Source organism: Pseudophryne corroboree, chromosome 5, assembly GCF_028390025.1.
Source record: "Pseudophryne corroboree isolate aPseCor3 chromosome 5, aPseCor3.hap2, whole genome shotgun sequence".
Lineage (NCBI taxonomy): Eukaryota > Metazoa > Chordata > Amphibia > Anura > Myobatrachidae > Pseudophryne > Pseudophryne corroboree.
The window spans coordinates 514,813,758-514,839,606 of record NC_086448.1 but is presented as its reverse complement, the minus strand read 5'-3'; the positions used below and the strand labels follow the sequence as shown (position 1 = coordinate 514,839,606).

Genomic DNA, 25,849 nt, shown 5'->3' with positions numbered 1-25,849 from the left:
GGGTCGCTAATCTTACTCACACAGCTACCTCATTGCGCCTCTTTTTTTCTTTGCGTCATGTGCTGTTTGGGGAGGGTTTTTTGGAAGGGACATCCTGCGTGACACTGCAGTGCCACTCCTAGATGGGCCCGGTGTTTGTGTCGGCCACTAGGGTCGCTTATCTTACTCACACAGCGACCTCGGTGCAAATTTTAGGACTAAAAATAATATTGTGAGGTGTGAGGTATTCAGAATAGACTGAAAATGAGTGTAAATTATGGTTTTTGAGGTTAATAATACTTTGGGATCAAAATGACCCCCAAATTCTATGATTTAAGCTGTTTTTTAGTGTTTTTTGAAAAAAACACCCGAATCCAAAACACACCCGAATCCGACAAAAAAAATTCGGTGAGGTTTTGACAAAACGCGTTCGAACCCAAAACACGGCCGCGGAACCGAACCCAAAACCAAAACACAAAACCCGAAAAATTTCAGGCGCTCATCTCTAGTTTCTATCATGTTCCCCCTTTCCCTTCTCTGCTCCAAACTATACATATTGAGATTTTTCAGTCTTTCTGGGTATGTTTTGTGATGTAGACCGTACGCCATTTTAGTTGCCCTTCTTTGTTCAGTCTCTAATGTATTAATATCCTTTTGAAGATATTGCCTATAGTGAAGGGTTCTTCACAGCAAGGGCAGTAAGGATTTGGAATTCACTGTCTGAGAAGGTAGTAATGGTGGACTCAATTAATATGTACAAAATGGATTAGATAAATTCCTTACTGAAAGAAATATCCAAGGATATAGCATTTAAAGTGAAAAAAGCAGGATTTATAGTGTTAGTTAGACTCATTAATTTAACTTTATCTGTTAGTATAGTTAAAATAGAGTTAAATACAGATTAGTGTAACAATTGTACTATGAACACAGTATTCTAGATAAGGTTATACCAGTGACCTATACAGTGGCATTATTACTTCTTTCTGCTGCTGATTCCTCTCCCAGTGCAGCCAAGCATCTGACTAGCCTTCTTCATTGCTTTGTTACTGTGCTTACCTGCCTTTAAGTGACCTGAAATAGTGACTCCTAGATCCCTTTCCTTCTCAGTAGTTTCCAGTATAGAGCCATTAATACTATATTTAGCCTTTGGATTTTTGAGACCCAAGTGCATGATTTTGCATTTTTTGGGCATTAAACTGTAATTGCCATACTCTTGTCCATTTTTCTAGTTTGCCTACATCCTCAATCATTTGTTTTACCCCTCCTGGTGTGTCTACCCTGTTGCATACCTTTGTGTCATCTGCAAAAAGGCATACTTTCCCTTTAATGCCATTTGCAATGTCACCAATAAAGATATTAAAAAGCACTGGTCCAAGTACAGATCCCTGGGGTACTCCACTGGTAACATTTCCTTCCTGTGAATGCACTCCATTTACTACAACTCTCTGTTTCCTATCCTGCAACCAAGATCTTATCCATTCAACAATCTTAGTATCCAATACCAAACTTTTGAGTTTATTTAGCAGTCTGCGATATGGAACAGTGTCAAAAGCCTTACTAAAGTCTAGATAAGCTATATCCACGACTCCACCTTTATCCATCACTTTAGTCACACAGACAAAAAGTCAATAAGGTTTGTTTGACATAATCTCCATCCAGTGAATCCATGCTGTTTGGGATCCTGTAAACTGCTGTATTTGAGATCATCTACAACTCTTTCTTTTAAGAGTGTTTCCATCAGTTTTCCTACTACTGATGTAAGACTCGCTGGTCTTTTGTTGTTTGCCTCTTCCTTGCTTCCACTTTTGTGCAGTGGGACTACGTTTGCTCTTTTCCAGTCTTCTGGAATTACTCCTGTAGCTAATGACTGGTTGAATAATTCTGTTAATGGTGCTCTTTAAGCTCTTTTAGTATCCTTGGATGTATCCCATCTGGCCCCATAGATTTGTCCACTTCCAGCTTTGAGAGTTCTGTTAGGACCTTCTCCTCAGTAAATGTACTTGTTTCACTTTCCCTGCAACTTAACTGTGGCCCCTTCCCCTCTCTTTCAGTGGTGAATACTGAGCAAAAATAATTATTAAGATGATCCGCTATTACATTGTCTCCCTCAACAAGACTCCCAGTCTCTGTCTTTAGTTTTATTATTCTGCCTTTTATTTTTCTCCTTTTGCTTATATACTTAAAAAAAGTGTTTCCTCATTTACCCACTGACTGGGCTATTTTCTCCTCAGCTTGTGCCTTTGCACATCTGATTACCTTCTTAGTCTCCTTCTGTCTAACAAGATATATCTCTTTGTCTTCATTATTTTGTGTCTTCTTATATTTCCTAAAAGCCATCTTTTTTGCTTTCACAATACTTGCTACTTCTTTCGCAAACCACACTGACTTCCTTTTCCTTGTGTTTTTCCTAATACTTTTGATACAAAGGTCTGTTGCTTTTAATATAGCACTTTTTAATGTTACCAACCTCTCCTGCACTGCTTCCAAGTTCCTCCACTCTGCCAAAGAATCACTTACACATTTTCCCATCCCTACAAAATCAGCCTTCTTAAAATCTAACACCTTTGTTTTTATATGAATGAGTCAGTCTATGTCTTTATGTTGAACCATACTGCTTGATGATCACTGGATCCCAGGTTTTCACCCACTTTTACGTCAGATATTCTGTCTCCATTTGTAAGTATTAATTCTAATATTGCGCCTTTCTGAGTGGGCTCCCTCACCAATTGGTGGAGGTATGCTCCCTGCAGGGAATTTAAAATGTCCCTACTTCTAGTGGAACTAGCAACAGACACCTCCCAGTTTACATCAGGAAGATTAAATTCTCCCATTATTATTACCTCTCCTTTTAATGCCATTTTAGTTATGTCCTGCAATAGGTTCTTGTCCAGTTCCTCTTCCTGACCTGGTGGCCTGTATATCACGCCAATACGAAGAATTGACTTCTCCCCTATTTCTGTGCTCATGCAAATTGCCTCAGTTTTTTCTTCAATACTTTTATGTTTTTTTTTTAACATACATTGCTACCCCTCCTCTGATTCTTCCAATTCTGTCCTTCCTAAATAAAGCATATACCGGTATAGCTATGTCCCAGTCATGATTTTCACTGCACCATGACTTTGTAATTGCCACAATATCTAGATCATCCCTTGTCATTATTGCAATTAGCTCTGAGATTTTATTTCCTAAGCTCCTAGCATTTGCACATAGGTTTTAGAGTTTTGTTTGTGCTTTTCCTGTTCCTAGCTATATTCATCTCTCTGCCTATGTTTATATGGGGTTGATCTGAATTATCTTCTGTTGCTGTGGATATGCTCTGGGTTGGGGAAGCAGATTGCTTTATTCCTATTTGGTTCACTGCCCCCTCAGTTTAAATAGTTCTTAATGAAGCATCCAAATTGTTCAGTTAGTATTCTTGTTCCCCTTGAAGATGGGTGCAGGCCATCACTTTTGTATAAGCTCCTATCTTGCCAGATGGTGTGACTATGACCTATAAATCCCCACCAGACCCCTTATACAGTAATATATTTACAATATTAAAGTTAATAAGAAATGACCACACGTGGCGCTACCGTTTAAAAATACAATGAATTGCTTACACAATAATAAATAGCAATAAATATCGTTATCAGATTTCAGAACTCCATCATGGTGTAGATCATCACTCCTAGAATTTAAAGGAGAATCCAATAGTGCAGATAAAAGATGGCAGCATGAAGAGAAAGACTTATTTATTAGTCCCACTCACATAAATACAGATGAATCAGCACTTATCACCCTCATAGGGTTATCACGAGGAAAATCTTCATATAGACAAATGCAGATCAATCAATGTTTATTATCAATCAATGTTTATTATCCTCATATGGTCGACAGAAGATGAATCCTTATATAGCTAAAACTTAAAAAAAGGAATATAGTGCAATCCCGTTTTTATAAGGAATAATGATTTAATATAACATTGCACTCACATGAAAAAAATTTCATAAAAGCATATATCACCAGTTCCCTGGTCAAAGTCCCCAACAGTCACGTCAGTCCAGATGTATTTTGGAGCCCTTCAAGGAATCAGATGTCACACCCAAAGCGGGGAGGATCAGTGAAGAGACTCCTGGTTCTGTTGTGGCTGCAAGGTCCAAGTGTCCCAGCGTCCCTTTTGTCCTGCTTGAACGCGTTTTCGGATTAAACAATCCTTCATCAGAAGCATTGATGCGTTCAAGCAGGACAAAAGATTCCTTGAAGGGCTCCAAAATACATCTGGACTGACGTGACTGAAATCTGATAACGATATTAATTGCTATTTATTATTGTGTAAGCAATTCATTGTATTTTTAAAAGGTAGCGCCACGTGTGGTCATTTCTTATTAACTTTATTCTTGCACTTAGAGGTTGGTGAAAGCTCTATTCTTGTGTCCGCACGGGCTGCCACTGTTTTTTTGCAAGCGCAATTTGAGAATAATTTTATCTACCATATATACAATATTGCCAAACCTACATGCTTTTTGTAGATCATCACATTTATATGACCTCTACCAGCACTGGGGCAGCCAAGATATAATTATACAGCATATGAAGATTGCATTCCAACAGGTCGTGTTATACTTGTAAGTTCAAGGATATGGTACTTTAATTTATGAACACTAATATCCTGTAGCACTTGAACCTGGACAGTCATAAGGAGGGACTGTAATTACACTTTAAGTAGACTTGACATGCTTAAACGGCAATCAGTTAAAATACCAACTGTCAGGATCTCGGCGTTCAGGAGACAGAGACCGGAATCCCCGATAGCCGTTAAAATACCAATTGCCGGGATCTTCACCATCTCCTGGTATTCGAGCATAGCAAGCCACCGGGCCCAAAGCATGGAGAGCGCAGTGAGCCCGCGAGAGAACTCGCAGCCGGGATGCCGCCATTGGTATACTGACATCCAGAATCCCATCTGCCAAGATATCATATGTATTCCACTTAAACATTGGCTACACTGTTCCCCTCTTTCCTACACTGTGACATTTAATAGACTTTATGGGTTGTCTGAAGATTATTGCTTTTTAAAGGAGAATCCTATTGTAGTGTATATTGTATGCTTTGAACATTTAGATACTGAATTTTGTATTGTTGTTGGTGTATTTTATGGGTACAATAATATGTATATTTAAAAATAATAATAATTAGAATTTGTTGTAATTAATTCACTCTGAGAGATATTTTTATTACTTGTTCAGTGAATTTAAAAAATGCAGGGCATTGTCATTGTTTTTTAATTTCTATAGCTAACCCTGTTTATTCCTAACCTACGCTCTCACCCTATTGTAAGTACAGTATGCCTGTTCATAAACCTCAGGGACAAGTCAATGTAATACTTTATTTGCTATGAAAATATTACTGTACTTACAACTAATTATATATTAGGGGTTTATTTTTGCATGCCCAATTCCCAGGATAAAAATATTTTGATTTGCTATGTGGTCTTGAATAAGATTTTATTGTCATCCGTGATCATTTGTCCATTTTTAATGGGGCCACTTACAAATTGCAGGAATAGAAATATTTATAGTGTATGTACATTAACTAATCACTAATAGAAGCTGGGAAAGAACCTAAATGTTCCAGTAACATGTTTTAGCAAGCAGTTAGGTGTGAGCTATAGTACTTCCTGATAATTATAGGCGTACCTGCATTAGCTTGTGCATCTATAATTGTAAATACCAGAACTATATCCTGATGTAGCTATGTCTGTATGTCAGGCAACTCCTCCTCTGTATTACTGGTGGTTGCTAGACTTGTCTTCAGTATCACTGCCAGAAACTCGGGCAGTAGGTTAGAACTGAGCAACACAGGATGACTTCATTAACACAGTTGCCTGATAAGTAAGAAGCAGAAGAAGAAGACAATACAGGTAAGCCTTATTACTTTCAGCTAGTACCTATATTTATCTGTGACCCTACTATTCACTTTCTACTATGCACAGCTTCCTTGTGACTTTCTACTCCTCATTTGTACTTCATCTCAAATAATGGTCTACACTGATTACTTAATCAACTACAATTACACTTAATTGTACACATTTATAATCAATCTTTATATATAAAATCAGCATTTTATTTAAAATCTTCCTATTTCACACACTGTTCCACTTTCATTTGCGTGAGTATTAAATGGCATATCCTTAACAGTTCACAAAAAAAGGAAAAGGTTTGCCTTGGAAGTACTAAGTAACTTCCTAATGGGGTTTTGGTATGCTAAACCTATGCCAATTATACCCCTTTCAGACATGTGACCCGGGAATTTGCAAGCTGCTAGTCCCGGCAAATTCCCATGACCCTGGTCGGGAGCAGGGTCTGGGACCCGGAATTTACTCCCGGGTTGTGTCCTTTCACACATGCAGAAATCCCGGGTTGATGCGCGTTCTTGTGCATAAACCCAGGTTTTACCTGCATACCTGAAAGGGGTATTAATTAAAGGCAGAAGTACTGATAATCCAAGCCTCTTGGTAAATTAAAGAAAAGTCATATATAAAGCAGAGTACTTAAAAATACCTGAGTCTTTTCACTTAGTAATGTACATCTTGTGAGCTCAGTTGCTGATTCTCATTATCACAATTATTAGCTGTTTTTGAACCATATTTATGTACATTTGCAATTTAGCCCTGATAATTCTAATTTGTTATGCTGCATTCTGCAGTAGGCCCGTCACTCGGCCCTCCCTGGCCATTACCACCATGGGATTCAAAGGGAAGCTCAAATTTGAAGAGCTTGATAAATTTGTCTAATTTCAGTTCCTTTTTATGGAGACTGCATTTGCAATTGAAAATAGAAGGACCACAGCAGAAGGCACATTCATGTATTCATTTTGTACTGACCAACAAGTCCTCTTTAAATTCATCCTGCTTTAACCCACCTAATGTTACACAAAATATATAACTATTGCTACAGAACAGTACTGCATGCTGAAACAAATGAGGAGATATATGGTTGTGGATCAATGGGTCATCCTGGATAAGGCCAACAGGTCGACCACTATTAGTAGACATAGACAAGGTCTACATGGGAAAAAGGTCTACATAGTAAAAAGGATGACACGAGAAAGATTGACACATCTTCACTCACCATGCTGCGGGCAAAGAACAACGCTCCACTACCACTGTGCTGGGCACAGGGTACTATTCCCAAACGTAGGATGGCAAAGTATGAAAATGCTGAAAGTCTATTCAAAAAATCTCAGGAAGCCCTATTCCTGTGTCGACCATTGCCATGTCAACCTTTTAACAATGTTGACTTTTTGAGTATTGACTCTCTGTTGACTTCTACTGACTCTTTATTGACCATGTCGACTTATAGACTGTTGACCTAACATCCGGATACCATGTTATGGCCCAGATTTATCAAGCCTTGGAAAGTGATAAATAGCTCGGTGACAAAGGGGTACATTTACTAAGCAGTGATAAGAACGGAGAAATGAGCCAGTGGAGAAATTTCCACATCAACCAATCAGCAGCTCTGTATCATTTTATAATATGCAAATTATAGATGTTACTTCAGTGCTGATTGGTTGCCATGGGCAACTTCTCCACTGGCTCACTTCTCCGCTCTTATCACTGCTTAGTAAATGTACCCCAAAGTACCAACAAATCAGCTCCTAACTGCCATTTATCAAACACAGCCTGTAACATGGCAGTTAGGAGCTGGTTGGTTGGTACTTTGGGGTCTATTTACTAAGTCTTGGATGGAGATAAACTGGATGGAGATAAAGTACCAGCAATTCAGCTCCTAACTATAATTTTTCAAACCCAGCCTGTGACATGACAGTTAGGAGCTGATTGGCTGGTACTTTATCTCCATCCACTTTATCTCCATCCAAGGCTTAGTAAATAGAGCTGTTTATTACTGTGCTATTTATCTGTCCAAGGCTTAATAAATGAGGTCCTATATATCTGTTTCTTTTTCAGTTTTCTTTAAAACATGCTTGTTTTCCACTGGCTGTACAGTATTTGTTCTTAACATGTATTATGTTTGCATACAGGAGTAAAAGAACACTCACAGGTGTTGTCTATTCCAAAGCCATGAATCTGACAGACACTAATATCACTAAACAGAACTATTCACTGGAACAGGATAATGGAGGCTATACACAATATGCGTATATACATTTTACTGTAGCAGCTGCTGTCGCATTAGGCCTCTGCCTCATCGGCTTGGTGGGAAACATTATTGTATTTTGGTATCTTTGCTTCAAGATCCAGGGGAACAAATATACTATATATATCATCAACCTGGCAGTGGCTGACTCCATCTTGATAATATTCAGTGCTATGCTGCTGATGATCAATATCAATACAATGATTGGTACAAATCCTAATTTTCAAGGGGAGGAGTCATTTAATGTATTTGTTGAAGTATTTTATGACAGCATGCAGTATACCGGAATGTTCCTCCTCACTGCCATCAGCATGGAAAGGTGCATGTCTGTCCTGTTTCCTTTATGGTACCAGTGTTATCGGCCTCACAACCTGTCCACTATTATGTGTGCCTTCCTTTGGGTCATTGGATGTTTGGAAAGTCTCATTGAGAACTTGGTGTGTACACCTGAAGCTTTCATGAAGCAGACGTCACAGTGTACAGCAGTGCAGATTATGACTTTTGTTTTAGCCATTGGTATCTGCCTCCCAATCATGGTCATTTCAAGTTTCATCTTACTCATCAACATAAAGAGGATCTTTGGGGTGCAATACCCACCCAAACTGTATATCATCATCATCACTGCAGTTTTATTCTTCATCTTATCCATCATGCCATTTAATTTTTTATGGTTTTTCGTGTACTTTCAGCTGCTAACAACAAATATTCAAGCCGCCAGTTTATTCTTTGCAAGTATTTTTAGCATAGTGCTTAACTCTACCATTAACCCTTACATTTACTTCATTGTTGGAAGAAAATGGAAGCAGTCATCTAATCATTCTATTCATGATGCTCTTCAAAGAGCCTTTAAGATAGAAGACGAAGAGACTGAAGACACAAATAGTAATAAAACAATTAACAGCTCATGTCAAAATATTGTTATAAGTACATCCTGATAAATCCTGCCTAAATCAATTAGTGCTGCAATAGGTATTAATTTTACATGCATAAATTATTCATGCTTATTCACTGCACTATATGAATGGATGATCAACAAATAAGTGAGATATTGTAAGAATCCACACTGATTGCTATATGGAAAATCGTTTGTCAAAACTGTGCTTTTGTGTTAAAGATAATGATGAAGAAGATTTGTTTGGGATATTTATTGTTGAATGGCCTCACGTCTTATATAATAAAAGGATAACGCTGCGCCTCTCCTCTATGGGGGGAAATTCAAGTGTTTTGCTTACCACTGGCCACTAGATGGCACCCGACAGAGCAATTCAAGTGTTGCTCCATTCAGGCACGCACAACCTCCGGTGCTGACATTACTGTTTTGTTGTTCCGTTATTTTGACAGGCTGGTAACTAGTACGTGTATATTTGATTTATTGTGATATTTTGATATAGATAATGTGTTGTACTATACAGTATTTCAGTCAAGTCATAACATCAATAATCACATTAGTCACAATTACATACTAAGGTTTATGTACATTTTCATAACAGGTTGAGGAGACTGTTAATATACTGTAGCGTTCTGTGTTTATTCCAATATTCTAATGAACAAACATTAGTGATGTGTGCAGCTATTATTTTCTGACACACTTTCTCTGTGACTTCCACTCACTCACTCACTCACTCACTCACTCACTCACTCACTCACTCACTCACTGTCTATCATTCTTATTTTATCTTTACTTTTCTCACACACACTTTCAACCAGAACACCTAGTTTGGATCACATACTGTATAATAAAAGTTTCAGTGGCATGTTCTGTATCCTGACTGTTTTAGTTTGTCATCGGACATTGCAGTGGACAACACACGGTGACCACTCTCATTAACTAGCTGGTACTCGTTGTAGCATTAAGGTTGTGTTTCCTTTAGTTAAGTTTGGCTAATGACTCCACATGTTGGTATGGCATAATGCTGACATGGAGATGTATTGTCTGGCATCTTAGAGCTAATAAAGTGGAATCGGGCTTATATGGAAGCAATGTGACTGAGCTGTATATAGTGGATATTAGAGGTTATGTTGACGTTGGGCTGTATATCATAGACATGTGAGACAGGACATGATATGCTCAGCATGGAGCTGTACTGTATGTGGGGGCATTTGGCAACAATTTGATTTTAGTGGAGATGAGATTTTTATACCCACATTGATCGAGCATCTTTTTGCTATAGCATTATATCTTCAGTTCATATGTGGGTATCCAGTTGCAAAGTAGGCAGAAATATAAATCTGCTATCACAGGAGCAGAAGCTGCATGTGCTGAACCTGTGGGAAGCAGTGACCTGTTTACTTGTGTGATTATAAGAGCAGATTCCAGGGGTGGTTGCAAATGCTGTGCGAAAATATTCAAATGCTGCAGGAGGCGTCTGGTATAAAGAGATGCCTACTGCCGTCTTATCTGATCCACTGACTGCGTCTGAAGAAGCATCATCGGACCATCATAACGCCCATCAGTCTTAGCATCAGACCTCTGAGTAATACTAAGGTTACTCAGAATGTCTACCACATCTTAGCTGCCTAGCAGGGGCGGAACTCTGCCCTGAAGGGGAACCTACATGTACAGCAGCACCTGTGTGGTTTACAGCAGGATCCAAGGGTGACCGCTGCTCTTCCAACGGAGCTCTGCAATGCACCCGCTGCTGCTGCAGAGTTAATTGGCTCTGTCTTAGGAGCCCTGTTAACACCTGCAGTAGGGGACAGGATGGCTCCCACCTGGTACCACTCAGTCTGCGCTGCAGCAAGCAACGGGGCACCCGCCACTGCCACTGGACTGTGAGATGGGACCCACCAGTGATCACTGTTTCTGTATGCTGCAAATGGCTGAATCAAAGTGTACCTGGAGCTGAGAGCTCTATCAATTTACTGCGGCAGGGGCGCATCTTGAGTGTAGAAGGCCCATGTGCAGGGTCCATCTGGGCACAAGGGCACCTTAGCTCTGTTCCAGAGTCTAGTGTTCATGCGCAGGTCTCTGTGAAAATGGCACCGTGGACATTTTCCCAGTGATTTTCTTACTGTGCAAGCACGAAACACTGGGAAAATGTCCACCGCACCATTTTCGTAGTGATTTTTGACGCACTACTGCTGCAAACGTGGGACTCCAGAGGGTAAGTATTGAAAAAAATTGGTGCAAGGTGTGCAGTGAGGGCACCCCTGGACCCCAAGTGCACTGCACACACACCACACCCATTATAAATACGCCAGTGCACTGTGGGCTCCGGTCCCTGTAGACTGGCTGAGAGCGCTATCTATATAATTCTGTAAGGTGTGTGTGTCTATAGTGTATATGATAGATAGATAGATAGATACATAGATACATAGATACATAGATAGATATTGTAGACACACCATGGGACATGTGTCATAGGGTCCGAGTTTTGGCTTGTAAATGATTGCCACTTTAAAAAACATCAGAGATCAGCTGGCATACCGCACCACCGGCAAACTCGGACCCTATTACATATGCCCTCATATGTGTTTTCCCATCTTTTTTAAAGGGCGGCGCAATAAACTTCAATTTGCCTCTGGGCGACTGGGATCAAGTTACGCCTCTGCTGCCTAGGCAAGTGAATCTGCAACGAAAGACACTGGCTTCGGCATGCCTACAAAACTGAGGCGACACGCCCATCTGCATAAATATCTGCACAGCCTCCACCTCTGAATTGGCGCCAGAGTTGTGAAGTTGCAGTGTCATGATGTGAGGTACAGAATGGCAGCAACTGGAAACTGAGAGTTAGGTAGAGGAAGGGCTGGTGCATAGCCAGATTAAGAGGGAGGCGCAGGGCATACTGCTCCCCGGGCCCCCCTTTGTCAGGGCCCCCCCAGCCAAGGACAATGATATTAGTAGCTTTCCCTCTTATACAGCAGCAGAACCAGGCATCCACAATGCCAGCAGGGCAATATGCAGTGCAAGCAGAAACACAGGAGTATCAGGTTTCATGAGCTACCTATGGAGCTTTCCAACTGCAGGAGACATAGGAGCGTGGAGAGAGCTGTAAGGGATCCCAGCTTCTCTTCCTCCCTGCCTGGGTGTCTGGGTCCTGTGTAATCTGTTATGTAATGAGGGTCTAGAGAAAGTCCACCTGAGTACTGTCCCAGTGTGTAAGTAGCATAGAGGCTGCTGCAATTCTTTCATGTGACAAGATAAATTATAGATTTTATTTTTCTATGGGTATTTTAAGGTTGTTTAAATTGTCTTTGTTTCACTACAAGAATATTTTATAAAATTGTTGTCTTTCAATTAGGTGGAGCTATAATCAGTACCCAGGCATTATTATACTATCAGTTTAAATGTAACATACACTATTGGTTTAAATGTAATATACACAATCCATACCTCCCACCATGACTCATTCCAGTAGGGACAAAATGCTTTCTATCTGGACTTCCCTCCTAATTTATGATTGCAATCACCTGTGTTGTAATACCTTTCTTATCAATCAAACAGTTCAACACAGGTGACGCCAGTCATATATTAAGTGGGAAGTCCAGATAGAGAGCATTTGGTCCCTTCTGGAATGGGTCATTTTTAAGGGTAAACACAATCTAATATACACCCCTCCCCCCTTCCACTGGGGTCTCCCTGTCTTAAGTGCCCCGTGCACCCCCAAGGCTTAATCTAGCCCTGGGCTGGTATGATGTTCCCATAAAACTGATTAGGGGAGAACCTTGTGTCATTTATATATGAAATGAAGTACATACCAGTGGCGTGCAGTGAGGTCAGTGGCTGGTGAGGCATGCCCACTAAAGCCGCCGCTATGGCCGCTACCAGAGGCAAGTTTAGACCTCATGTGGCCCTAAGCAACACACCGATTTGGGACCCACTTCCTCATACAATCCATAGCACTATATCCTGTCATCACCGCCCCTGGCTGTGCCTGCTGTGCTTGTGTCTCCTTCTACCTGCACTAAAGCAGTAGGGGGCAGATTCTGGAGCCTCCTCTCGGACAGCATGGGGACAGACTCTGCTCACCTCCATTCTCCACCAGCAGCAGCAGGTCTCCCAGCAGCTGCGCTGCTGCTTGTGGTGGAGGCTGGAGACAAGTAGAGTCATCCCTGGCCAGCAGTACCAGTTTAGGAATGGGCTCTACCTGGCACAGTTTAGGAACAGGCTGCAGGCAGGGAGGGTTAGGGGGTTGTCGGGATCCTGCACATCGGGATGACGCTGTCTGTATTCTGACCGTCATCATCTCAAGCGCCAGGATTCTGATACCATCCCTCACAGTGGTCGAAGTGGAATTTTGAAGTGGGGATATGGAAAACTGAAGGTTGCAATTATGTACGCGCCGAAGGCACGTGCGCTCTGGATAACGGGGCGTGGTCACTCACAAGGGGGCGTGTCCTTCAGTGTAGTTTGCCACACCATATACCCCTTATACACCACAATAGTAGGACCCCTTATACTGTCTAGTACTTGTGCCCATTTCACATTATAGCACACAGTATATGCGAAAATTCAAATTTTAGCACACGGAATGAGCCGAAATTCACATTATAGCACACGGTATGAGCCGAAATTTACATTATAGCACACGGTATGAGCCGAAATTCACATTATAGCACACAGAATGAGACGAAATTCACATTATAGCACACAGAATGAGCCTAACTTCACATTATAGCACACGGTATGAGCCGAAATTCACATTATAGCACACGATATGAGCCGAAATTCACATTATAGCACATAGTATGAGCCGAAATTCACATTATAGCACACAGTATGAGTTGAATTCACGTTATAGCACACGGTATGAGCTGAATTCACGTTATAGAACACGGTATGAGTCGAAATTCACATTATAGCACACGGTATGAGCCGAAATTCACATTATAGCACACGGTATGAGTCAAAATTCACATTATGCTACATGGAATGAGAAAAAATTCAGGGAGAGTGACAGCAGGGACAGGGAGAGTAAAAGAGCGACAGGGAGAGTGACAGCAGGGACATAGGGACATGGAGAGTGACATGGAGAGGGACAGGGAAAGTGACAGCAGGAACATAGGGACAGGGAGAGGGACAGAGAGAGGGACAGGGAAAGTGACATTAGGGACATAGGGACAGGGAGAGTGACAGAGAGAGGGACATGGAAAGTGACAGCAGGGACATAGGGAAAGGGGGTGTGACATGGAGAGGGACAGGGAAAATAGGGACATAGGGAAAGGGAGAGTGACAGAGAGCAACAGAGAAAGTGACAGAAGGACAGGGAGAGTGTGAGAGAGGGACAGCAAGGGCATACAGTAGGGACTAGGGAGAGAGAAAAGCAGCAGGATAAGATTACCTCTTTAGTAGCGGCGGTGCTGAGGATGCTGTGGTCTGCGGTGCAGTGAATGAGGAGGCTGTGGTCGGCATGGTGCAAAGGAGGCAGAGGTGCAGAGAAGGACTGAGGGCGGCCGCGCGGCTGAGGGTGGCGGAGGTGTAGCGAAGAGGAGGCAGAGGGTGGCGGCGGTGCAAGGAGGAGGAGGCTGTAGTTGGCGGCACTGCGGCTCCTATGACTGCGGCGCTACTTTTTAAAATCTGCTGCGGACCGGCAGCCTATCAGGAGCGGTACACCACAGAAGAGCCGCTTATACACGTTACACCATAAAAGAGACACTTATACACATTACACCACAGAAGAGACGCTTATACGCGTCACACCACAGAAGAGACGCTTATACATGTTACACCATAGAAGAGACGCTTATACACGTCACACCATAGAAGAGACACTTATACACGTCACACCACAATAGAGCCGCTTATACGCATCACACCACAGTAGAGACGCTTATACATGTTACACCACAGGATAGCCGCTTATACATGTTACACTACTGAAGAGCCGCTAGGGGGGAGGGATGGAGCTGAGGGGAGAGAAGGCAAAATAGCACGCACCCACGGAAAATGATGAGCACCCATGGGGCAACCTGACCATATACAGGTCCTTGTAGTCACCCACTCACCCCCGCTGGTGGCTCATCTGGTGTATGACTATGCTGCGCCCACCCCCGCTGGCGGCTCATGTGGTGTATACATACATCACATGAGTTGCCAGCGGGGGTGAGCGCAGCAGTCTCAGCGGAGCCCCAGGCACAGCACTGCAGCTTTACCCAGCCGACACTCGAGCCGCCAGCGGGGGGTGAGCGCAGGATAGTGTCAGTGAAGCCCCGGCATTACAGCTTCCCCTGCGCTCCCTCTAGCTGACAGCTCAGCTTAGTTGGCAGGTGAACAGCGGGTGGCAGTGAAGGGGGGGGGGGGGGAATATGAGCAGGGAGCTGCGCTGAACTGGGGGTGATGAGGTGGGGTGATAAACAGTGAGCAGCTGTGTTGATCGGCGGGAGAGGGGGGAGCTGGGGGTGGTGAGAAGTGAGCTGTGGGTGATGAGTGTGGGGGGTGTGCCTGGGGGTAATGAGAGGTGAGCTGTGGGTGATGAGCGAGGGAGGGGGGGTTGTGCCTGGGGGTGATGAGAGGTGAGCTGTGGGTGATGAGCGGGGGTGGGGGGTTGTGCCAGGGGGTGATGAGAGGTGAGCTGTGGGTGATGAGTGGGGGAGGGGGTGCCTGGGGATGATGAGCGGAGAGCTGGGGTTGATGATGTTGAGCAGCACCAGTGGTGAGCGGCGTGGAGGGGGTTTGGCTTGATAAGCGGCACCCAGCGGTAAGCGGGGGGGTGATGTGCGGGACCAGCGGTGAGCCGAGGGGATGAGCGGCACCCAGCGGTGAGCGGCAGGGGCTTGATGAGCGGCACACTGCAGTGAGCACGGGGGGGGGTGGATGTGCGGGACAAGTGGTGAGCCGGGGGGGATGAGCGGCACCAGCGGTGAGTGGGGGGGAGATGTGTGGGACCAGTGGTGAGCCGGGGGGGATGAGCGGCACACAACGGTGAGCGAGGGGGAATAGTGCGGGACCAGTGGTGAGCCGGGGGGGATGAGCAGCACCAGCGGTGAGCGGGGGGGAGATGTGTGGGACCAGTGGTGAGCCAGGGGGGATGAGCGGCACACAACGGTGAGCGAGGGGGAATAGTGCGGGACCAGTGGTGAGCCGGGGGGGATGAGCGGCACCAGCGGTGAACGGGTGATTAGCGCTACTGAGCGGGGGGTGAATTCACCAGCGCCACTCGCTCTACGCAGCAGCCTAGTCAGGTGAGGTCAGGGGAGCAGAGGCCGCCAGGGTCTCTTCGGCAGAGCTGCAGAGGGTCTGGCCGGAGGAACGGAAGCGGCCAGCGGGTGAGCACAAATTCTAGTGCCCAATCATATTTGCATCAGTGACATAGGGGTGCTTTCATATGGGCTGAAAGCACGCCCCTGTCACTGAGGCACTCACACTGGTGCCGCTTTTCCTGGTTTTTTTAACGGGCTTTTACAGCCCTGTCCTTGGCCCTGCCCCCTGCCCACCCCCCGCTTCCGGCTCTTTGTCATTATACACAGGAGGCACCGCTCTCGGTGCCTCTAAAATTTTTTTTTACCTGTTTTCAAATGTAGAAATGATACAATAATTTAAAGTATTTACTTAGGACACAGAATATGTGTCATACTGTAAGTATCTTCTTTATATTATTGTAATCATTAATGACAGGGGAGAATGACAGGGGAGGCACTGCCTCCCCTGACTGCACGTCCCTGGTTCATACATCTGATTATTGGGCAGATTAAGTAAACTCTTTATCATACCATGTTCAACTACATCTGGAGCAGACCAACAAGGATTTATAGTGAAAGCCAGAGGTTACATATGATATTAACAGGATGGGGATGCATTCCTGGTGGTCGGGATCCCGAAACCCGGAATCCTGACACCAGAAATGTAATGCTGACAGCTTCTGGGTAAGTATTTTACCCCTACCCCACCCCTCCCGCAACATAAAAATTCCCTCTCGCAGCATAACCCTAACCTTCCTCTCCTGCAGACTAATCCTAACATTCCCCTCCCATAAGCTTTCTCTTACCGTCACCTCCCGCAAACTAAACCTAACCGTTCCTTCACGCAGCCTAGCCCTAACCTCCCCCACGGCCTAACCCTAACCCTCCCCCTAGTGAATAACACTAACCCTCCCTCTAGTGCCTAGCTCTAACCCAAGCCCTCATACTCACCACGGGGGAATCTGTCAGCATTCTCAGTGTCGGAATTCTGGTGTCATAATTTTGACCTTCAGGATCCCGACCACATCCCATATTAACAGCAGGACTTCATAGAGAGCAATTTTGTTCTAACCATTTATGTTATGCATTGCAAAGCTTTTAGTATGCCTTTAATACTACACATGCAGAGTCATGGGCAATGCAATTTGAAACTTTTTTCAGTCTCAAATTGTGGTTTTTCACATTGTACATGCATGTTTCTTCAGAATGTAGTCTGACTTGAGAATTGCGGCTACTTAGAGGGCTGGGACCGGGGCTGGAATGTGCATGGACTCGCAGAAAGTGTGCATCAATGTGACTGCAGTGGGCATACAGTCACAATGAAAGTACAGTACAGTAAGGGTGTGATCTGACTGTGTATTCGCAAGGTGAGACAAACATGGCCACTGAAATGTCTCAATTGCTGTCTCCTGGAGGGGGTCTGAGCTGCGTTAACTGTGACCCTTTTGTAGGTGGAATAGTTGTTAGTAATGACTCTGTCTCGCCTACTGGTGGGATGTCTTGAGAAAGGTTACGCTTGATAACCGAAACGTCAACTCAATGGGTGGAATTCAAATGTTTGAAAAGTCAGTTGGGCGTCTGTTTTTTCCTGTCTATTAGATAGAAAAAAACAGACACCCAGCTGATTTTTCAAACAATTGAATATCCCCCTATATGTCTGCACTGGTGATGTGAGTAAATAAAACTAGTAGTGAAACTATTGATGAAAAAGTCCCTGGTAAGTGCACCGTTGGGATGGCAACCCATATGTGGGCTAGAATGCTGCAAAATAATATGATGAAGAGAGGGGGAATTCACCAGTTTAGAACACAGAAGGTAGTGGTTTATTCAGGCAAAGGTATATAGCGGTATATCAACATTTCGGTCCCCACACGGACCATTGTCAAGATAAATGCACCAATACCCCAGGTGGTCCAGAGGATCCACTCACTGCAAAAGGAGGAGCAACATCTGACCTACACAATTATGGTATATACCAGTGCAGCTAGAAAACAAGGTACTGCATAGAAACCAATAAAGCCAAAAAATCACATGTAGGCAATATTTAAACATTCAATCTCATATTGTCATCTACTCAGACTAGTGATGAGCGGGTTCGGTTCCTCGGAATCCGTACCCCACGAACTTCACCGATTTTACACAGGTCCGAGGCATACTCGGATACTCCAGTATTGCTCGGTTAACCCGAGCGCGCCCGAACGTCATCATCCAGCTGTCGGATTTTCGCGAGATTAGGATTCTATATAAGGAGCCGCGCGTCGCCGCCATTTTTCACTCGTGCATTGGAAATAGTGAGAGGACGTGGCTGGCGTCCTCTCACTTTGTTTCAGAATTTTCAGGGGGCTGCAAATATCTTTATTCTGGGGACCAGCAGTATTATAGGAGGAGTACAGTGCAGAGTTTTGCTGACCAGTGACCACCAGTATTATACGTTCTCTGCCTGAAAAACGCTCCATATCTGTGCTCAGTGTGCTGCATATATCTGTGCTCACACTGCTTTATTGTGGGGACTGGGGACCAGCAGTATTATATAGGAGAAGTACAGTGCAGAGTTTTGCTGACCAGTGACCACCAGTATTATACGTTCTCTGCCTGAAAAACGCTCCATATCTGTGCTCAGTGTGCTGCATATATCTGTGCTCACACTGCTTTATTGTGGGGACTGGGGACCAGCAGTATTATATAGGAGGAGTACAGTGCAGAGTTTTGCTGACCAGTGACCACCAGTATTATACGTTCTCTGCCTGAAAAACGCTCCATATCTGTGCTGCATTGTAGTATATAGGAGTACAGTGCATCATTTTGTTGACCACCAGTATATAATATATAGGAGTACGGTACAGTAGGCCACTGCTCAACCTACCTCTGTGTCGTCAAGTATACTATCCATCCATACCTGTGGTGCATTTCAGTTTTGCACAGTTTGCTGACCACCAGTATATAATATATAGCAGTACGGTACAGTAGGCCACTGCTCTACCTACCTCTGTGTCGTCAAGTATACTATCCATCCATACCTGTGGTGCATTTCAGTTTTGCACAGTTTGCTGACCACCAGTATATAATATATAGGAGTACGGTACAGTAGGCCACTGCTCTACCTACCTCTGTGTCGTCAAGTATACTATCCATCCATACCTGTGGTGCATTTCAGTTTTGCACAGTTTGCTGACCACCAGTATATAATATATAGCAGTACGGTACAGTAGGCCACTGCTCTACCTACCTCTGTGTCGTCAAGTATACTATCCATCCATACCTGTGGTGCATTTTAGTTTTGCACAGTTTGCTGACCACCAGTATATAATATATAGCAGTACGGTACAGTAGGCCACTGCTCTACCTACCTCTGTGTCGTCAAGTAGACTATCCCATCCATACCTGTGGTGCATTTCAGTTTTGCACAGTTTGCTGACCACCAGTATATAATATATAGCAGTACGGTACAGTAAGCCACTGCTCTACCTACCTCTGTGTCGTCAAGTATACTATTCATCCATACCTGTGGTGCATTTCAGTTTTGCACAGTTTGCTGACCACCAGTATATAATATATAGCAGTACGGTACAGTAGGCCACTGCTCTACCTACCTCTGTGTCGTCAAGTATACTATCCATCCATACCTGTGGTGCATTTCAGTTTTGCACAGTTTGCTGACCACCAGTATATAATATATAGCAGTACGGTACAGTAGGCCACTGCTCTACCTACCTCTGTGTCGTCAAGTATACTATCCATCCATACCTGTGGTGCATTTCAGTTGTGCGCAGTATATATAGTAGTAGGCCATTGCTATTGATACTGGCATATAGTTCCACACATTAAAAAATGGAGAACAAAAATGTTGAGGGTAAAATAGGGAAAGATCAAGATCCACTTCCACCTCGTGCTGAAGCTGCTGCCACTAGTCATGGCCGAGACGATGAAATGCCATCAACGTCGTCTGCCAAGGCCAATGCCCAATGTCATAGTAGAGAGCATGTAAAATCCAAAACACAAAAGTTCAGTAAAATTACCCAAAAATCAAAATTAAAAGCGTCTGAGGAGAAGCGTAAACTTGCCAATATGCCATTTACGACACGGAGTGGCAAGGAACGGCTGAGGCTCTGGCCTATGTTCATGGCTAGTGGTTCAGCTTCACATGAGGATGGAAGCACTCATCCTCTCGCTAGAAAAATGAAAAGACTTAAGCTGGCAAAAGCACAGCAAAGAACTGTGCGTTCTTCTAAATCACAAACCCCCAAGGAGAGTCCAATTGTGTCGGCTGCGATGCCTGACCTTCCCAACACTGGACGGGAAGAGGTGGTGCCTTCCACCATTTGCACGCCCCCTGCAAGTGCTGGAAAAAGCACCCAGGAGGAGGATATGGGTGTTGCTGGCGCTGAGGAGGAAATTAACAAGGAGGATTCTGATGGTGAGGTGGTTTGTTTAAGTCAGGCACCCGGGGAGACACCTGTTGTCCGTGGGACGAATATGGCCATTGACATGCCGGGTCAAATTACAAAAAAAATCACCTCTTCGGTGTGGAATTATTTTAACACAAATGCGGACAACAGGTGTCAAGCCGTGTGTTGCTTTTGTCAAGCTGTAATAAGTAGGGGTAAGGACGTTAACCACCTCGGAACATCCTCCCTTATACGTCACCTGCAGCGCATTCATCATAAGTCAGTGACAAGTTCAAAAACTCTGGATGACAGCGGAAGCAGTCCACTGACCACTAAATCCCTTCCTCTTGTAACCAAGCTCCTGCAAACCACACCACCAACTCCCTCAGTGTCAATTTTCTCCTTAGACAGGAACGCCAATAGTACTGCAGGCCATGTCACTGGAAAGTCTGACGAGTCCTCTCCTGACTGGGATTCCTCCGATGGATCCTTGAGTGTAACGCCTACTGCTCCTGGCTCTGCTGTTGTTGCTGCAGGGAGTCGATCATCATCCCAGAGGGGAAGTCGGAAGACCACTTTTACTACTTCCACCAAGCAATTGACTGTCCAACAGTCCTTTGCGAGGAAGATGAAATATCACAGCAGTCATCCTGCTGCAAAGCGGTTAACTGAGGCCTTGGCATCCTGGGCGGTGAGAACCGTGGTTCCGGTATCCATCATTACTGCAGAGCCAACTATAGACTTGTTTGAGGTACTGTGTCCCCGGTACCAAATACCATCTAGGTTCCATTTCTCTAGGCAGGCGATACCGAAAATGTACACAGACCTCAGAAAAAGAGTCACCAGTGTCCTAAAAAATGCAGTTGTACCCAATGTCCACTTAACCACGGACATGTGGACAAGTGGAGCAGGGCAGACTCAGGACTATATGACTGTGACAGCCCACTGGGTAGATGCATTGCCTCCCGCAGCAAGAACAGCAGCGGCGGCACCAGTAGCAGCATCTCGCAAACGCCAACTCGTTCCTAGGCAGGCTACGCTTTGTATCACCGCTTTCCAAAAGAGGCACACAGCTGACAACCTCTTACGGAAACTGAGGAACATCATCGCAGAATGGCTTACCCCAAATGGACTCTCCTGGGGATTTGTGACATCGGACAACGCCAGCAATATTGTGCGTGCATTACATCTGGGCAAATTCCAGCACGTCCCATGTTTTGCACATACATTGAATTTGGTGGTGCAGAATTATTAAAAAAACGACAGGGGCGTGCAAGAGATGCTGTCGGTGGCCCGAAGAATTGCAGGCCACTTTCGGCATTTAGCCACCGCATGCCGAAGACTGGAGCACCAGCAAACAGTCCTGAACCTGCCCTGCCATCATCTGAAGCAAGAGGTGGTAACGAGGTGGAATTCAACCCTCTATATGCTTCAGAGGATGGAGGAGCAGCAAAAGGCCATTCAAGCCTATACATCTGCCTACGATATAGGCAAAGGAGGGGGAATGTACCTGACTCAAGCACAGTGGAGAATGATTTCAACGTTGTGCAAGGTTCTGCAACCCTTTGAACTTGCCACACGTGAAGTCAGTTCAGACACTGCCAGCCTGAATCAGGTCATTCCCCTCATCAGGCTTTTGCAGAAGAAGCTGGAGACATTGAAGGAGGAGCTAAAACAGAGCGATTCCGCTAGGCATGTGGGACTTGTGGATGGAGCCCTTAATTCGCTTAACCAGGATTCACGGGTGGTCAATCTGTTGAAATCAGAGCACTACATTTTGGCCACCGTGCTCGATCCTAGATTTAAAACCTACGTTGGATCTCTCTTTCTGGCAGACACAAGTCTGCAGAGGTTCAAAGACCTGCTGGTGAGAAAATTGTCAAGTCAAGCGGAACGTGACCCGTCAACAGCTCCTCCTTCACATTCTCCCGCAACTGGGGGTGCGAGGAAAAGGCTAAGAATTCCGAGCCCACCCGCTGGCGGTGATGCAGGGCAGTCTGGAGTGAGTGCTGACATCTGGTCCGGACTGAAGGACCTGCCAACGATTACTGACATGTCGTCTACTGTCACTGCATATGATTCTCTCACCATTGAAAGAATGGTGGAGGATTATATGAGTGACCGCATCCAAGTAGGCACGTCAGACAGTCCGTACGTATACTGGCAGGAAAAAGAGGCAATTTGGAGGCCCTTGCAGAAACTGGCTTTATTTTACCTAAGTTGCCCACCCTCCAGTGTGTACTCCGAAAGAGTGTTTAGTGCAGCCGCTCACCTTGTCAGCAATCGGTTTTCGAGGTTACTTCCAGAAAATGTGGAGAAGATGATGTTCATCAAAATGAATTATAATCAATTCCTCCGTGGAGACATTCACCAGCAATTGCCTCCAGAAAGTACACAGGGACCTGAGATGGTGGATTCCAGTGGGGACGAATTAATAATCTGTAAGAAGGGGGATGTACATAGTGAAAGGGGTGAGGAATCGGACGATGAGAAGGAGGTGGACATCTTGCCTTTGTAGAGCCAGTTTGTGCAAGGAGAGATTGATTGCTTCTTTTTTGGTGGGGGCCCAAACCAACCAGTCATTTCAGTCACAGTTGTGTGGCAGACCCTGTCGCTGAAATTATGGGTTTGTTAAAGTGTGCATGTCCTGTTTATACAACATAAGGGTGGGTGGGAGGGCCCAAGGACAATTCCATCTTGCACTTCTTTTTTCTTTCATTTTTCTTTGCATTATGTGCTGTTTGGGGACTATTTTTTTGAAGTGCCATCCTGCCTGACACTGCAGTGCCACTCCTAGATGGGCCAGGTGTTTGTGTCGGCCACTTGTGTCGCTTAGCTTAGCCATCCAGCGACCTTGGTGCACCTCTTTTTTTCTTTGCATCATGTGCTGTTTGGGGACAATTTTTTTGAAGTGCCATCCTGTATGACACTGCAGTGCCACTCCTAGATGGGCCAGGTGTTTGTGTCGGCCACTTGGGTCGCTTAGCTTAGTCACACAGCTACCTCATTGCGCCTCTTTTTTTCTTTGCATCATGTGCTGTTTGGGGACTATTTTTTTGAAGTGCCATCCTGTCTGACACTGCAGTGCCACTCCTAGATGGGCCAGGTGTTTGTGTCGGCCACTTGGGTTGCTTAGCTTAGTCATCCAGCGACCTCGGTGCAAATTTTAGGACTAAAAATAAGATTGTGAGGTGTGAGGTGTTCAGAATAGACTGAAAATGAGTGGAAATTATGGTTATTGAGGTTAATAATACTATGGGATCAAAATGACCCCCAAATTCTATGATTTAAGCTGTTTTTGAGGGGTTTTTGTAAAAAAACACCCGAATCCAAAACACACCCGAATCCGACAAAAAATTTTCAGGGAGGTTTTGCCAAAACGCGTCCGAATCCAAAACACGGCCGCGGAACCGAATCCAAAACCAAAGCACAAAACCCGAAAAATGTCCGGTGCACATCACTAACTCAAACACAGCTGTTCATAGCTTACCTCTGTGTAGTATCAAAAACGCAGCTGTCTGCAGCCATACCGGATACTGTTTATATCGGGATTAGGAGAAAAATGGAACCGGATCACCAGATCGGACCAGCTGTCTGTAGCGACCTCTGCTGTAGCTGAGTGTGGATTTTTCTGTGAGTGCTCCCATCTGGTCGTATGTCTGGAGCAGGTGGTAGCTATCAGTGGGAAGACGGGAGAGATGACAGTCTCCCCTTTTGAAGCTGCTGCTGTTCCTGGACTCAGAGGACTGTCTGCCAAAGTGACTGCAGAGTGTCAGCCCCGTGCAGGGACAAAGAGGCATATTCATCATGAAAACATTGTGCATTGAGAGTATTCAATATGCCCCAATGAGAAAATTATCGCTTCCGAATAACTGTGCTTTTGGAGAAGACAGTTTTTTGAAAAGTGATAATTTTCCCCTCTGGCCACCCTGTGTTCTTCATGCTGCACATGCCCGTCCACCCCCCGCTGCTGGCTCCTGCATACTAGTGGTGCCCAGCTGCAGGGAACATGCTGCAGTCGTGGCCCCTGCTCACCCCCGTCCCGCCGCCTCCTGTATACTAGGGGTGCCCGGCTGATTACAGCAATCTCCCCCAAGATTACAGTCTGTGCGGCTCCCCCCTCCCTCCTGCCCACACTAGCCTTTTAGCACAGGGGCTGTCCGGCTGCAGAGATTGCTCTGCAGCCATGGACCCCCTACCCCTGCTGCACAAGCTGCCATGTAAACGGCAGCTTGTGCTAAGATTCGGAAGCTGTTCACCATCTCATGATAGCGAACAGTTTCACGATCAGACTCTGGAAAAACACATGCTTTTCTGCAGTTTGATGAATGTCGCAATTTCTACATATCCTGGGGAGTGTAGAAATTGTGACAGTTAAGTGATAATGAATGTGCCCCAAAGACTCCTAACCTGCTGCTGCTGCTGCTCCCCCCAGACAGCAGGCATAGCATTGTAATGGCTGCGAGTGTTATAGGCCCTACACACTGGCCGATTTTTTGAAAGATATGAACGATCTCGTTCATAAATGAACGAGAACTCGTTCATATCTTTCAGTGTGGAGGCTCCAGCGATGAACGATGCGCGGCCCCGCGCTCGTTCATCGCTGGTCTCCCGTCGGCTGTGCATGCAGGCCAATATGGACGATCTCGTCCATATTTGCCTGCACTTCAATGCAGCCGGGTGACGGGGGGAGTAAAGAAACTTCACTCCCCCCGTCACTGCCCCCCCGCCGCCGGGTCGCTCGTCGGCCGTATCCGCCGTCGGGCAGCTCGGCGGCGGGTCGGCGGGTGTGTAGGGCCCCTTACACCTATCCTTTTTAACATTTGCTGTAAACGGGGTAGTTGGGCAGTTATTTTTAAGAGATCATTATATAGGATTAACAATTAGTTACCCCTTGCTGTTCGGTAATGATGAAATGTTGGCGATGTAACCCTGAGCTGTAGGATTGGCAATGCCAACACCAACCTTAGTACTTATTAAAAAAAAAATAAGATTTTACTTACCGGTAAATCTATTTCTCGTAGTCCGTAGTGGATGCTGGGGACTCCGTAACGACCATGGGGAATAGACGGGCTCCGCAGTAGACATGGGCACTTTAAGAAAGAATTTAGATACTGGTGTGCTCTGGCTCCTCCCTCTATGCCCCTCCCCCAGACCTCAGTTAAGGAAACTGTGCCCGGAAGAGCTGACAGTACAAGGAAAGGATTTTGGAATCCAGGGTAAGACTCA

The 25,849-nt window shown here is 44.9% G+C and overlaps 1 protein-coding gene across 1 annotated transcript; it reads left to right on the top strand.

Moving 5' to 3' along the window:
- The first annotated feature begins 8,010 nt into the window (after positions 1-8,010).
- On the top strand, positions 8,011-9,308 carry LOC134929170 (mas-related G-protein coupled receptor member H-like). The gene has a single exon (XM_063924943.1). The coding sequence runs from the start codon at positions 8,042-8,044 to the stop codon at positions 9,050-9,052; it is 1,011 nt and encodes a 336-aa protein (XP_063781013.1). The 5' UTR covers positions 8,011-8,041; the 3' UTR covers positions 9,053-9,308.
- The last annotated feature ends 16,541 nt before the right edge of the window (positions 9,309-25,849 follow it).

Excerpts from the sequence above, each read along its gene's own strand:
- LOC134929170 (XM_063924943.1), top strand. The coding sequence starts at position 8,042 with ATGAATCTGACAGACACTAATATCACTAAACAGAACTATTCACTGGAA.